At 46.3% G+C, this 14,158-nt stretch overlaps 1 protein-coding gene and 1 pseudogene across 5 annotated transcripts in view; one reads left to right on the forward strand and one right to left on the reverse strand.

The window, feature by feature from the left end:
• PRUNE2 (prune homolog 2 with BCH domain) overlaps positions 1-12,276 on the reverse strand; it is a 261,380-nt gene extending 249,104 nt beyond the window's left edge. For 3 of the 5 annotated variants that reach the window (XM_047699658.1, XM_047699659.1, XM_047699657.1), the window contains exon 1: positions 12,044-12,276. In XM_047699658.1, coding sequence (XP_047555614.1) covers positions 12,044-12,079 — 36 coding nt within the window. In that variant the 5' untranslated portion in view covers positions 12,080-12,276. The remainder of the gene's footprint in view (positions 1-12,043) is intronic. The other 2 variants (XM_047699662.1, XM_047699660.1) reach the window with 1 other exon arrangement.
• LOC125083697 (40S ribosomal protein S4, X isoform-like) lies at positions 4,965-5,500 on the forward strand (annotated as a pseudogene).
• Positions 12,277-14,158: the final 1,882 nt, after the last annotated feature.

Consider the following 14,158-nt stretch of genomic DNA (forward strand, 5'->3'; position numbering starts at 1 on the left):
TTCAGGCTTCACTCTTCTTTTCCATTTTGGGGGACAAGACACAAGCATGCACATTTCACTTTTGCACCCTCTGATTAGTTGATAGATACTTTTCACAACGAAATAATTGGATCTTACTGAATGGATCAACATCTTTTTTTTTTTCCCCCAAGCCACTTATTCTAAAGTCCTGGAGTTTGTTTTGTTTTTTGGTTTTGTTGTTGTTATTGAGTGAGGGAAAGAAATGGTTTCTGCGAGTGGGAACTCTCCCACAAAAACCTTTCCAATAATTGAAAACCCATCAGCAGGTACCCCTCCCTCTTGGGCCATTTTTAGGGAATTTTGGACAGGCTCATGGACCCTGCTGCAACTTTTTTGTGGAGTCCAGAATGAGATTTAGTTCTCTACTCGGGATGGGAGCGGGGAGCGGGCTTTCTTGTATCTTCTACATGCCACAGGCCTATTTCTGCCTCCTCACATCAGGCACACATTTTTAGCACCATCGCCCTCCCTCCTGACTCATGATCCCTTGTTATAAAAACCATGACATTTCACATATCTAGCTTCCCGCAAGAACGAGGTCTCCTGTATGAGCCACTTTTGCAGACAACCAAAGCCGGCCCGCCACGTGACAATTCCTTTCTATTTTTTTTCTATTTGAATTATCTGAATTGGAAATTTTTCTGAAACTGCTTGCACGTCCTACCTCTCTCCTTAAACAGGACACTGAGCTTTAATGATCTTTCCTCCTTGATGACACAGGGTTGTCACTGCGAACATCAGCAATGTACTTGACGTCCCTGATGTCACGGCTGCAGACACCGTGCAGATCCTTAGAACTATTTGCCCTACCCCAGATGGAGTGGCACTGATGGGGGGCCTGGGTCTGCTTCTTATTGGTTCTGTTTGATTTTGGTTTTGTTTGTGCACTTCCCTCCCTTGTAACTCAGCAGCAATTACATTGTTAGGCAACCTCTTCCTCCGTCACTGTGCTCTGAGAAAACCAAGCTTGTGACTATTTTGTCAAAGCACAAACTAAGTGATGGTGATGATGGTGATGGTGGTGATGATGGTGATGACGGTTAACACTCGTGGGTCTCTCCTGTGTCCCCGCATTGCTCCTGAGTGTTTTACAGATGTAACCTCACAAATAGACTCAGAGATAGAGTTTGGGGGGATTTTCCGTGAGGAAAGAACTAACTTTAAAGCTATGTTTTCTTTTTTTTTAAATGTCTTTATTTGAGTCTAGTTGACGCACCACGTTACATTAGTGGCAGGTGTACAACACACTGATTCGACGAGTCTGAACCTTACTCTGTGCTCACCGCAAGCTACCGTCTGTTGCCATACAACGCTATAACGGTATCACGGACCATTGACCCCGTGCTGTGTCTTTTACTCCCCTGACTTGTTCATCCCAGAGCTGGAAGCCTGTGCCTCCCACTCCCCTCCACTCATTTAGTCCATCCCTCCAACCCCCTTCCCTCCGACTACCACCAGTTTGTTCTCTGTATTTATAGGCCTGAGTCCGCTTTGGGTTTGTTTATTCTCTAGCTCTGTTTTTTGGTTCTCGCACATGAGTGAAATCATACGATATTTGTCCTTCTCAGCCTGACCTCTTTCACTTAGTGTAACACCCTCTAGGTCCATCCATGTTGTTGCAAATGGCACAATCTCATCTTTTTCTGGCAGAGTAACACTCGTGTGTGTGTGTGTGTGTGTGTGTGTGTTTTCAGTCATCAGTTCTGGCTGCCTAAAGGAAAGCTGCTCCTGCGTAATTCCACCCTTCAGGAGACTAAGGGTTGGCTGATGCCACCAGATGAGTAAATTCCAGAAACAGGAAGTGCTGGGCCTGCAACTCATTGCAACCTGGGTTTTGGAAGGATGTTCTCCCATGCCTCATGACTTCTCCCTGTGCCCCTCCCCCACATTCCTTTTCTCCTTCTCTTTTCTTCTAGTTCCTTCCAATCCCACCTGTACCTCCCTTCTTTTCTCTCCTCCCCTTTCCTTCACTCCTACATGTGTCTGGGGTAGAACCAGCAGCTTTCAGGGGGTGTGGCTAAGTGGGCAGACTCAGGAGCAAGCAGCAAGCTTGGCACCACTGGGAGCTGTGGCCCGACTCCAGCTCTTCTCCACACTAGCTGTGTCACTGCAGTGAGTCACCCTACTGTAAGACTGACGGATCAGTCAGTCAACCAAGGGCCTCCTTAAGGCCTCCAGCAACAGACTAACAGCTATGAAGATACCTGTCAAACCAAAAGTTGGGTCAACAATCTTGATGGTAAGTAAGGGACAACTTCAAACTTTTTTTGAGATGCATTCTCTTTATTAAAAATTCGTGAAATTTCCACAGTATTTCTGACCACTGTAAAAGCCAGTCGCACGCCAATGTTCCAACTAGTTTATCAATCTTTTGCATCCCTTTCACATGGGTACGCAGTGGGCAGTGTATCCCAGCTTGTCCCACCAAATCAGAGCCAGAGGAGCCACATATTTTTCTCACAGCTGGTTCTCAATAATATTCGTTGATGACTCAGTTGTCTGAGGGTTTTTAATATAAAACGGTCACCACGAAGAAATAAACCTCTCTCGGGTCAAAGCGGACTTACCATCCAATCCCCCTATAAACCTGTCAAGTTGTTCACTTTTCATTTAAAGGGAATTAAGTGTTCTGGGAGATCAGGTGGGCAGAAGCACTGGAGTCTGTAAGAAGGGAGTCCTAGAATTGGAGGCGGCTGGTCTGGGAGCGAACTCTAGCTCTGTTTTTCACTGGCAATGAGAACGTGGGCCAACTTCCTGACTCCCTAAAGCTCAGTTTCCTCAACTGCAAAAGGAGAATAATACCCACCTTACAAGACCATTGTGAACATTCAGTGAAAAAAACAGATTTCTTGGAGGGAAGACAGATTTCTTAGAGGGAAGACAGTTCACCAAATTTTAGGTGAACTAAAAAAAGCTAAGAATTAAGAACTGTTCCTGTTTCTATGAAATGTCAGTAGGGCTTCCTGGCTCTCTTGTCCACCAGTGGTCTCTTTCATGTTTTTATTACTTTATACTGCTCAGCTATTGGGATGGAGAGCATATTCTCATCTTAGGACATTCACACCTGCAACGGCCCTAAGAGGGGTGTGCTACTATTGTTCTCATTTTTAAAAAAAATTTTTAAAAGATTTTGTTTATTTATTTATTTGACAGAGAGATCACAAGTAGGCAGAAAGGCAGGCAGAGAGGGAGGGGGGAAGCAGGCTCCCCGCTGAGCAGAGACCGAGATGCAGGGCTCGATCCCAGGACCCCGAGATTATGACCTGAGCCGAAGGCAGAGGCTTAACCCACTGAGCCACCCAGGTGCCCCAACTATTGTTCTCATTTTATAGGTGAGAAAACTGAGACTCAGCAAGTCTAAGTAACTAAGGTCATCTGACGAGTACATCAAAATGGCAAAGTCAGGCTTTGAAATTAGGCTATCTGGCTCACACCATCACCCACCATGCCAAAATGCATTTAAAGAAAAGAAGTGATGAGGAAGACAAAAGGATCTCCAAGTTTCCCTCCAATCTAAAAATGCTCGATGAAATTCTTCCCAGACTTTCCTGCTTAGGCCAAGCAGCTTCTACTATGAGCTGCATCCTGGACTCCAGGTTATGGGCTCAGGTACAGGAATGTGAGATTATTGCTTATCCAGGGAAGGTACTGGTCTTTAAGAATGAGAGCAAAGATACAGTTTTGATTGTGTTGATTGATATCTAATTTCAACTACATGTTTTGAAGCTCCCACACGGTATTTGCAATCATGAAAAAAGCTAATTCCCAAATGTGAGTAGATAAACTCTGAATTACACCAGATCTGTTGCCCAAACAAGTTCATGATCATAGACATTATTGTAAAATGTATGTTTTTATTTTTGCCAGGGTTCAAAATGATGAGCTGCTTGCAAAAAAAACAAAAAACAAAACAAAACAAAAAAACATACAAACTTAGCAAATAAAACCCCAAAAACCACACACACACACACACACACACACACACACACACACACACACATTAAAACAAGTATAACAAGGTAGAAGCTAAGCAATAAAAATAAGAAAAATGTACTATAGAAATACTAGGCTAAGGAGTAAGCATCAACATAGCTTTGAGCTTCCTGGCAGCCAAAGCAAGAAATAGAAAATGCATGGAGCCAAAGATATGCAATTTTTCTGGACACCACCGTTTCTAAAAGACTCTTGCATCATAGGCTAGTAAGAGTACCCAGGAAAGTCTGGTCACACCCCTGAGAGTTCGATGAAGTGGAGGACTGTGGGCACAGCTCTATGACAAACAGCACACTGGTCGGATGAGGGGTCTGCTTCAGGACAATGTATGGGCTGATCCCGTGCACGAGGTCTGCAGGGTCAGGGTTGGACAGAAATACTAATGAGACTGATCTGGAATGCCTGCACCTTTCCTCTTAAGGACTCTGAAAAGCTTCCCTGCCGGTCTCTCTCATACCATTAGTACTACCCCAGAGGAAGCAGAATCGGCTGGGTGTACCTGGTGTGGTAGCTGGGATTGGGGAAGAGCAATTTCTAGTCTTTGAGCCTCACAGAGGAGGATCTATGGCACGAATCAGCTCCATTTGCTGATCTATCCAATGTGGTTTTGCAGAGGCTTTTAGTGGTCCATTCCCTTCCTTGCTTCTCGCCAATCCACTCCCGCTTAAATTCAACCAATATTTGCAGATTCCCAACAGCCATGCATAAAAACTAGCTTCACTCATTTGCAGTAACATTTTGTATGAAATACAGACTTTGTGCAAAGTTCCAGACGGCACTCCTTGACCTTAATGTTTCTTCCCTGCTTCTAGGAAAACCAACCTAGGTTTGTGCAGACTGTCGTCGGCCCTTCTTCAGACTCCGATCACTTGGAGTCTGCACGTGTCCATCCACTTTTTCATTTTTATTGAGCCACTATAATGGGTTATGATTTGGGGACCAGCACAGGCATGGCTCACGGTCCCAAGAAGCACCTGCAACCGGCTACGGCCCACAAGCCCCGGATGCTGGAACAACCGACCAGTGTGTTTGCTCGTCGTCCACCTCCTGGTCCCCACAGGTTGAGAGGATGTCCTCCCTTGTCTCTTTCTAAGGAACCGACTTAAGGACTCCCTGACAAGAAATGAAGGAGAGAAGATCCACATGCGGCAGTTCATTAAGATCAACTACAAGGGCCAAACAGAGAGCCTACTCTGCTGTTTTCGGGAGGTCATCAGCATTGATGAGACCAAAGAGAATTTCTGTCTGATCTGTGATAACCAAGTATTGCTTTGCACCAGAGACGGCCAAGTACACGTTGTGCAACGTGAGAACGATCTTTGCGCGGACAGAAGGAGTCCCTCATCTGGTGACCCCTGAGGCTTGTGCCATCTGCTGCTGGGATCGCGTCATCAGAGTGACTGACACACCAGGCAGGCTGATCTGGACACCGGCACACCAAACAGAACAGCCAAACGGAGCACTGGGTGAAAAACTCTCCACGTGACATAATTGGAAGGCTTTTGTACTTAATTAACGGTAATACGGCAGGATTAACTGCCAAAACAAACAACTTCCTAAACATCGAGCATTGCACCAGGCCCTGCTATACAATGGTGAACAAAATCCAATAGACAGAGACCTGTTTTTTTACTCTGATTAATCAAACAAACATCCCCAGGAGAGACAGAATGACAAGTTGCGGTAAGTGATCTAAAATCATTACCGCAAAACCCAACGTAGAGTCATGAAGTGGAGGAGGTGGAGAGGGAAGAGGTCCTTCAGGGAGAGGTTCTTTCTTCACCTCCTCTGAAGAAAGGGTGGGAGTTACTTATGCCAAGGAGGAGGAGAAGCCCAAGACACTGAGCCGGACCCTGGGCCAGATCCCAAGGTCATGCTGCAAGTGCTGTCTGTTTTCCTCAGAGCAAGAGAAGGGTCCTGAGGCTTACAGAGGTGCAAATGGTGCTTTCACAACCATCTCCCTAGCAGCAGTGGGAGAGTGGTTTACTGGAGACTGGCGAGCCCACCGTTCAGTCATCCGGATGACTTAGGGATGTCTGGGATAAGGTGGGTGGGAATGGGGTGGAGGAGAAGGAAGTTTCCAGCTGGAGAAACTGGGTGGATAACAGTGCCTTTGGGTGAGATAAGAAACTGCCCAGAACTATAGGCTGGGGCAAATGGAGGGAAGCAGCCACTCTTCCAGGTTCTGTGCTGAGGACTGCTGAGATAGTATTTTGGCTTTACAACAAATATGCAAAGCGGGTATCATTATCCCATTTGTCAGATTAAAAACCCAAGACCAGGGACACCTGGATGGCTCAGTTGGTTAAGTGTCGGCCTTGTTCTTCTTTTCCATAAGGACTGGTTTAAAATATCTATGAGTCAGAAATATTCCAGTAAAAGGATGCCTGGGTGGCTCAGTCGGTTAAGTGTCTGCCTTTGGCTCAGGTCAGGATGCCAGGGTCCTGGGATCAAGTCCTGCATTGGGCTCCTTGTTCAGAGGGGAGTCTGCTTCTCCCTCTGCCTGCTGCTCCCCCTGCTTCTTCAATCTCTCTCTCTCTCTCTGACAAATAAATTTTTTAAAAATCTAAAACAAAACAAAACAAACAAACAAACAAACAAAACCAAGACAGTGTTGTCAACTTATTTTTCCCAACCCAGACTTTGTGGGTTGGATTTTTCAGAGCAATCTAGTACCCACTTTGCCTCCCAAGATCTCTTAAGAAAAAAGATGACCTTTCCCTGGAAACCAAAGCCCAAAGCCACAGGGCTCAGATAGAAATGCACCTGGCACATTGTCAGAGATTCTGAGTAGGCTACTCTGAGACCTGGGGCAGGGAAACCGTGTACAATTGTGCAGGGTGTGTACTGCTCAAGCCCAAAGGGTATCAGTCATATCAAACTCCATCTGAATGCTGCCTCCTGACTATGTTAGTCCTGCCCCTTCCCAGTTTCTCTTCAAAGATGACTCCATACTCTAGGACTCTCCCATAAACCCCAGGGTCCAAACAGAATCAGTGGCCAAGGCAACACCATGTACTTCACCTCTCTGGACCCCAGATGTTCTTTCCATTTTTGCAGGCTTCATCCAAACACAGGTAGTTCCCCCTCACCCTTTTCTCTGCTCAGCTAGCACTCCAGGGAGGAGTGGATGTACAGGGAGAGTGATATCTCCATCAGCACGCCACTATCGCCTACAAGAGCTCTCTCAACCGGCACACCAAACCCCAAACAATGTTAATATCTGCCCAAATAAATGCTACAAATAGAAATAAACATGTTATACCAAAGCTCTCATATTTTCATCCGGTTAACATCAAATATTCCCAAGTCACTAATTAAACGGTTTCCTTGCTCACCTAATCACGCCCTCCAAGACCCAAGGTGCTGAGTAGCAGTGACTAATTCTTTTTACCTTTGAGGCAGACCAATCCACTGTGAGATTTATACTGAAAAAGCCCAACTCTTCTCCGAAGCCCCTGGGGCTAGATAATCTACAGACCTTGGTCTGAGCTGGCTTTGGGGCTAAAGCAATCAAGGGCTCTTCTCTCCGAAGGGTGGGGGGTACCACATTCACAGAAGTGCTTTGGATTCCTGGTCTCCTTCCTGCTCACTAATGCTCAGGCAAAGTCTCAAGTGCACCTCGCTGCTGGGGGGAAGGGAGCTGATCCCCTGGTCTGTGATCAGCTCAGCTCCCCAAAAGAAACTGCTCAGACAGGGGCTCCATCCATCCCTACTGGTCCTCACCACAGCAGCCCGTCCAAAGTATCTGCAACAGTCACTTCAGAGAAGCTTTTTATGGATGAGTCCCACTTTCCTTCCCGTAAAGGAATCAGGAATATATTCCTTCAACTTCCAATCAAGACGATGACTCTGCAGACAGGCTGTGATGTTTTTCTTTCTTTTTAAAACCCCCCTCTCCTCTACAACTCGAATGTGGCTGCTCATGTCGACTTCCGAATGTGTTTTCTTGGTCCCTATGCCACATACCAGAGAGTCTAAGTTGGCATTTGGGTCATGCGGAATTTCGCTCCTGTACGAGTCCATCCACGTGGTGACTAATACCCGCTGCGGAACAGAGCTCTTCACTTGCAGCTGTCCCTACAGAAGGGACAGAGGCATTCCTCAGACTGCAGTGGTGACCCTGTCCCCACCCTCTCTTTGAAAACAGCATTCCTGAGACATGGATGTGTTCTGGATCCTTCCAGCGGCAGCTGACACTTCTCCAGCCCAACCCCAAGGCTGCGTAGTGATCTACATCTTAGGGCACATGGATGGCAGTGACCCCTCCCCCCCTTCCATTAGCAGCTGCTTGAATTGCACCAGCTGCTGGGGTCCAGGCAGTGGGAGAGGCTCCATAGCCAAGTGTGGGGACCTTGGCTTCCCACCAACTGGGGCCCTGGGACTCTGATGCTTCATTAATTTCATTTCTTCCTTCCAAAGTTCATGGGAACTTAGACCATTTACTGCCACCATGAGGTGGTCTTGGCCTGAATACTTTCCCGAGCTGACCACTGTGAGAGGGGAGGATATTTCCCAAATCACAGCGTAGAGTGGGCGGGGAACCCTCTTTCCCTCCCTTCATCAATTTTTCTACCATAGAAATGCTACAACGAATAACGAAGACACCACCATAGAAATGGCAAAACAAAAAATGGAAAGCATAGCTAAAAGTTCAGGACAAGCTTGGAACTACAGGATTTGATCTCTGTCCCTATTCGAGCTCTGAAAGGGCAGGTGGAAGAAAAGCTAGGTGGGCACTGGCAGGAGAAAAAGAAAATGTGTTTTTCTTTTCATTTGCGGTTCTAACAGTGGGGTCCGAACCAGAAACATAGCTGAGTGCTCACATCAGGGCAGTGCACGCAGGTAAAAAGCATTGCCCACCCTTTCTTTGGTCAGCATCTCCTCCGTCTCAGGGGTCTTGCTCTCATACTACTTACTCTACTGTCTTGTTTAATAACCATTGCATTAATTTCCTATTTGTCATTCCTATTTGTCAAGAAGGTGCCATTTTGGGAGACCACGCTTGGGTAAAGGACTACCTCCCTTGCTGCCCTCCACCATCAGTGATGGTTATCAAGAAGACCTAGGCACCCGAGCAAGTCCTGACCAGGTTAGAAAGCAGGCCCCCAGAGAAGCATTTGAGTGCCAGGAGGGATCCCACTGAGGCCACACTTGGGGTCTGCTTTTGCCATTTCTTCTAAATACAGCATATTGTCAGGAAGAAGGGTATGTATCAGAAGGAGAGATTTAGGGGAAAGGGAGCCGGGATTATGCCAGTGAATCTGCCTCAGCTTAAGGGTCCACAGGAGCAGAGTGAACTGCGTGCTTCCCCAATTTCAACAGAAATAAGCTCTAAACTACCCAATAAAAATCCAAAAGCATTTCTCCCCCTTCAAAGATTTCTGATCCACACCAGGGCCTGGCCTAGAATGGGGGGGCTTCTTCTCTCCTCACAATGACAAATTAATAATAAATGCTCCTAGTCAGGAGGAAAAATTATGCACACTTTCTCCAAAGTTTTGATCATTGGAAATTTTATCCATGACTAAGAGTTGCTCCATTTTGCAACTTAAAATGTCTTTTGTCTATTGGAATGAGCTGGTTCCAATGATGGTGAGGGTATGTTAGGACTTTGGAAAGAACACTGACTACTCCAAACTATTAAAAGATACACATCATGACTACAGAATATCGAAGCAAGAAGTCAAATAGGTAGGAAAAAGCCTTGCCAGCTAGACTTTTCATGCAGATAAGACTATACTAACTTCTGACTGAAAACAGCTTAAGCAGAACACCTAAATTCTAACTAATTCTGGTGTAATTGGGCCTAAACAAAAGCCAGCATGATTTTCTTCTCCTTAAAATGTTCCCCAAAGTATTAGCCTGTTTTTTTTTAAACAGTACTAATTTACTATGAATATACTTCTCACAAATGAATGTCATAATAATTGACTTAATATTTTTCTCCAAAACCAAGATTATCCTCTAAAACAAAAGGTTATCTACTATGATAGTTAATATTGCAAATTAAGTAAAAATCTTATTTACCTAGAAAATATCACTTGTCAGGAGAAATATGACACTAAAAGTGACCAAAACACCTTTTCTGTGGCTATGAAAAACAAACTGTGATCTCTGAAAAGAAACCTATTTCGAGAAAAAAAAAATTAGCAGTAATTGTCCTTCTGGCTAACACAGGCAACCAGGAACAGTGACTCAAGCAACCACTTCTTTCTCCTGTCTTTTCTTTTTTTTTTAATAGTGTAGAGCAAATTGCTCAGCTAGTGAAGGGACTCAGTAAATAAACTTACCCATTACTTTCAACTGGTTGATCTGAAATAGGAAATTTTTCTGTTCCAGCAATTGTTCTTCAGAAAGGAGGCAAATCTCTTGCTCACATCAAACCCCACAGTCTATATGTTTATTGTTCAAATACATGTTTGAGGGGCAGAACACAGGTGCAGCCTAAACCTGCATGTATCTACGATGGCTATTCATTTTCATCCACCAACAAAATAAATAAATAAATAAATAAGTAAATGAGTTGGCATGATCGACTTTCCTTTTTGACCACTTTTCACTCATTGTTAGGTTAAAAAAACACAAAAACAAAACAAAACAAAACAAAAAAAGAGAGAGAGCTTACTTATACCAGCAGAAATGCACACAATTTCTGAAATCACTATTTTCCTTCATGTGCTCAAGTAAAATTATAAGGGGGTCAGCCATAAACACAGGAAACGACCAACTTTCTCAATTCTGAAATCCCCACTGACATTTGACTCTCCAGGAGACTTAAGGTACAAAACAAATTACTTACATTAGCAGTAATCAACTCTGATGGTCTTTTAAAAGATAGAGTTAAATCACTGTAAGAATCACACTTGGGTCTACTCTCCCTTTGTTGTGCAAGCATAAATACGTTATGAGAATAACCTTACAAATATCCTGCCATGTGATGAAGATGTCACCTTAATGCAGACTTTGTATTTTGTCTTCTATGAAGGTTTAAAGGTTAAAGGCATCATAAATTATGCATTTCCTCCTATGCCAGGCCCAGGAAAGTTAATTTCACTGTCCATTAAAGATATTGCTTGTAAATGAGCAGAGGCTTTTCCCTAAGTGTTGAAACAGAAACATTCCATTATGCGCATTACCGCTATGCTGGAGAGCCAAGACAGTTTGGAATTAGGAAGCTGCTGGAATCTGTTGTTCCAGAATGTGTAGCAACTGTCAACACACACAATAAAATCACAGTTCGCTCTCTGGACAGTGGTACAGTTGTACCGGGCCAACGAGCTGGTCTCCTCCCAGGAGAACAATAGTCTGGCAAACCCCACATCATCAGCAACAGTTGGGGTTTCCCCTTCTGCCTCTGCCCAAATTACAGATCTGAACAGGGACTGGGAGACGCGCGATTCACGCTAGCACGTCCCTTATTCCTGCACTGGAGCAAGCTCTTTGTGAGGGATGCCTGGGTAAACTCTGCCTTTGCCTCGCACATCCTTCCCAGCCAGCACCCTAACTTCCTTTCTTATGCTTTGCCACCACCTCCAGCTAAAAGCACAGTTCTAAGGGATTTTCCCCCCTCCCCTTTACACTTAGAGGTAACTTCATCTGCAGAAGGCGGGGCTCATTTTTGAAAGGAGCACCACACCCATTAACCCTCTCGCCTTCAGAAGCAAACTGCAGTTTGGCTCTACCTCTCTCCAACCTCAGACCAAACGAACCAAAGCTAAACACACAGGACCCAACTTCTGTCAGGTCGCCCACCCCCAGCTCAGCACTCTGCCTGCCTGTGGGCGAGGATTCTGGATACAGACTGCCTGCTGTAAAGGACCAGAGTTCCAGAGATTCTTTCCAGGGAATAGCCCGCATACCCTGACAACTAAGTGGCAAAGTTGTTTCTTCCTTCTCTGCTGCAATGCCCTTTCCTCTTCATCAGCGTGCGCGCGCGCGCGCGCGCACACACACACACAGACAGATACACACACCCAGGCGCACACACACACAGACACACGCACATAGCGTTGCTCCCCTAACTTACCAGTTTAGATTTGGCGCGTTGCAAAAATTCTTCCATGTCTCCGGAGAGGTTTGGACTAGGGGTACCCGGCGGGGCGCAGAGAAAGATCTCTGCCCGCGGAGAGAAGCGGGGTCTCGGGAAACTGGCCGGCGAAGCGCAGCGACCGCTGCTCCCTCCTGCCGCTCAGAGGCGGCGAAGGCTGTGGCTGCGCCCTCGACTGTCGCCTCCCAGGGCTCCCCGCCCCACCCTCGCGCCCCCGCCGCCGGCTCTGTGCGTCTGACTCTGCCCTAATAAGGAAAGTGGGTGTGCCGCCCGGGAGCCCCAGGGCGCGCCTCGCGCGGGCACTGGCACGCGCCTGCGGGACCGGGGCTCGGGGCCCACGCGCGAGGGCGGGGGTGTTGGGGGGATGGCGAGGGGCTCCTCCGCCAATCGCAGGGCCCCGCTGCGGCCTCCTGACGTGGCGCGCCGAAAGATGCTGCAACCATGGACAGCGCCCAGAAGTGCGAGCCAAGTGCGAGGGGCTGCTGCAAAGAGAGGTTCTGCCGCAGGCACCGCCGCTGTCAGCCAGGCGAAGTGGGAAGTGAGAGAGGGGAACAGAGGTCCCCGGAGAGTCCCCCCTCCTCGACCAGCGCCTCCCTGGCTGGCTGGCACGTTACAGAGAGCTCCAGAGGTCACTTAATGAGCTGGCTCTGCGGACCTGGCCAGGGGATGCATTCAGCTAGATTGGGGGTTGGAGGGTAACTGCTGAGCTAAAAGCAGTGCGACCTTGATGGAAAATAATCAGAAGAGCAGGCTGGGAGGTTGTGCTTGGATGCATCTCTCCTCCTTACCCTCAAAACACACCCATCCAGCAGCAGGCATCTGCAATTCACCCCGGCTAGGTGCCCTTATGTTGGCCCTGGCCTGAAGCATAGTTACATCGTTCTGCAGTCCCCATCTGCTCTCTGATCAGGAGGTGCTGGGGCGATAGAGCCCTCCTACTGCATAAGGGTCTGTGTTTCTACCAGAGCCTCAGATAATTTCTATGCACATTAAAGTTTAAGAAGTACTACAATAAACAAATGTATAACTATGAACCTTATCTTAAGCCATGAAGTTTCCTTGTGTGTGTTCCTTAGCCTTATCAAATCCCAGGAATCTTGGGCTTTCTCTCACATCTGGGCTATAATACTTTCTGCCCTCTCACCAGCCCTCACTGCCTGGCTAACTCAGGCTTTAGCTGTCAGCTTGAAGATGTGGTCTCACCCTTGACACGTGGGGTTTTAAAAATACTGATTCCCAGGTTCTATCCCGGACCAAAGGGATCAGTGTCTCTGGGAGAGGGGCCACAGCAACAGCAACGATGTGAGAGTCTCCACGTGATTCTAACGTGCAGCCTAGGTACGATCGTCTGGTTCTCAGACTTTAGCATAGATCTGAACCCCTCAGAGATCTATTAAAACACAGATTTTGGTGTCTCATCCCCAGGATTTCAGACTTAATAGGTCTGGCTTAACACACCTGAGAATTCCCATTTTTAATGGTCTCCCAGGGTTTGCTGATGCTGCTTAGAAATTATCTTCTACAGGAAGCCCCTCCAACCCCAACCTACTCCTCCTTTCCTGCCCCCACATCGAGTCAGTCGCCCCACCCCTGTTCTGCTATGCCAATCTATATTTTCTATTCTACTGTAACTTACTCGATTACTTGTATGTGTTCTCCTCCAGGCTGTGAGCTCCATTACAACAAGGACTTTGCCTGTCACATTCATGGATGAGTCCCTAACACAGGTCATGTGATATATAAATCCTCAATAAAAGTACTTTAATAACTAAATGTACATATGGAAGGTTTTTGGCGCTCTGTGTGTGTGTGATTATCCAATTATTTTTCATTCAGGAGGACCCAATGAAAAACCATCAGCAGAGTCTACAGATCTGATTAAAGGAGAGTAATAGGAATATTAAGTTCCAGTTTACATTCAGGTGATGAGCTATGTGGAAGCTGCAGATTCTATTTGTTTCTTTGCTGACTTAAGTAATTTAAAACCATCCAGGTAAAAAAAGTGTTTTGTCAGCCTTTAAATCAGGGAAGTTGATCACAATTCAAGTAACACTGCTGAGAAAAATACCCCAGAATTTCTTGCCTCTGACTCCA

The sequence above is a fragment of the Lutra lutra genome, chromosome 13, assembly GCF_902655055.1.
Source record: "Lutra lutra chromosome 13, mLutLut1.2, whole genome shotgun sequence".
NCBI classification, from domain to species: domain Eukaryota; kingdom Metazoa; phylum Chordata; class Mammalia; order Carnivora; family Mustelidae; genus Lutra; species Lutra lutra.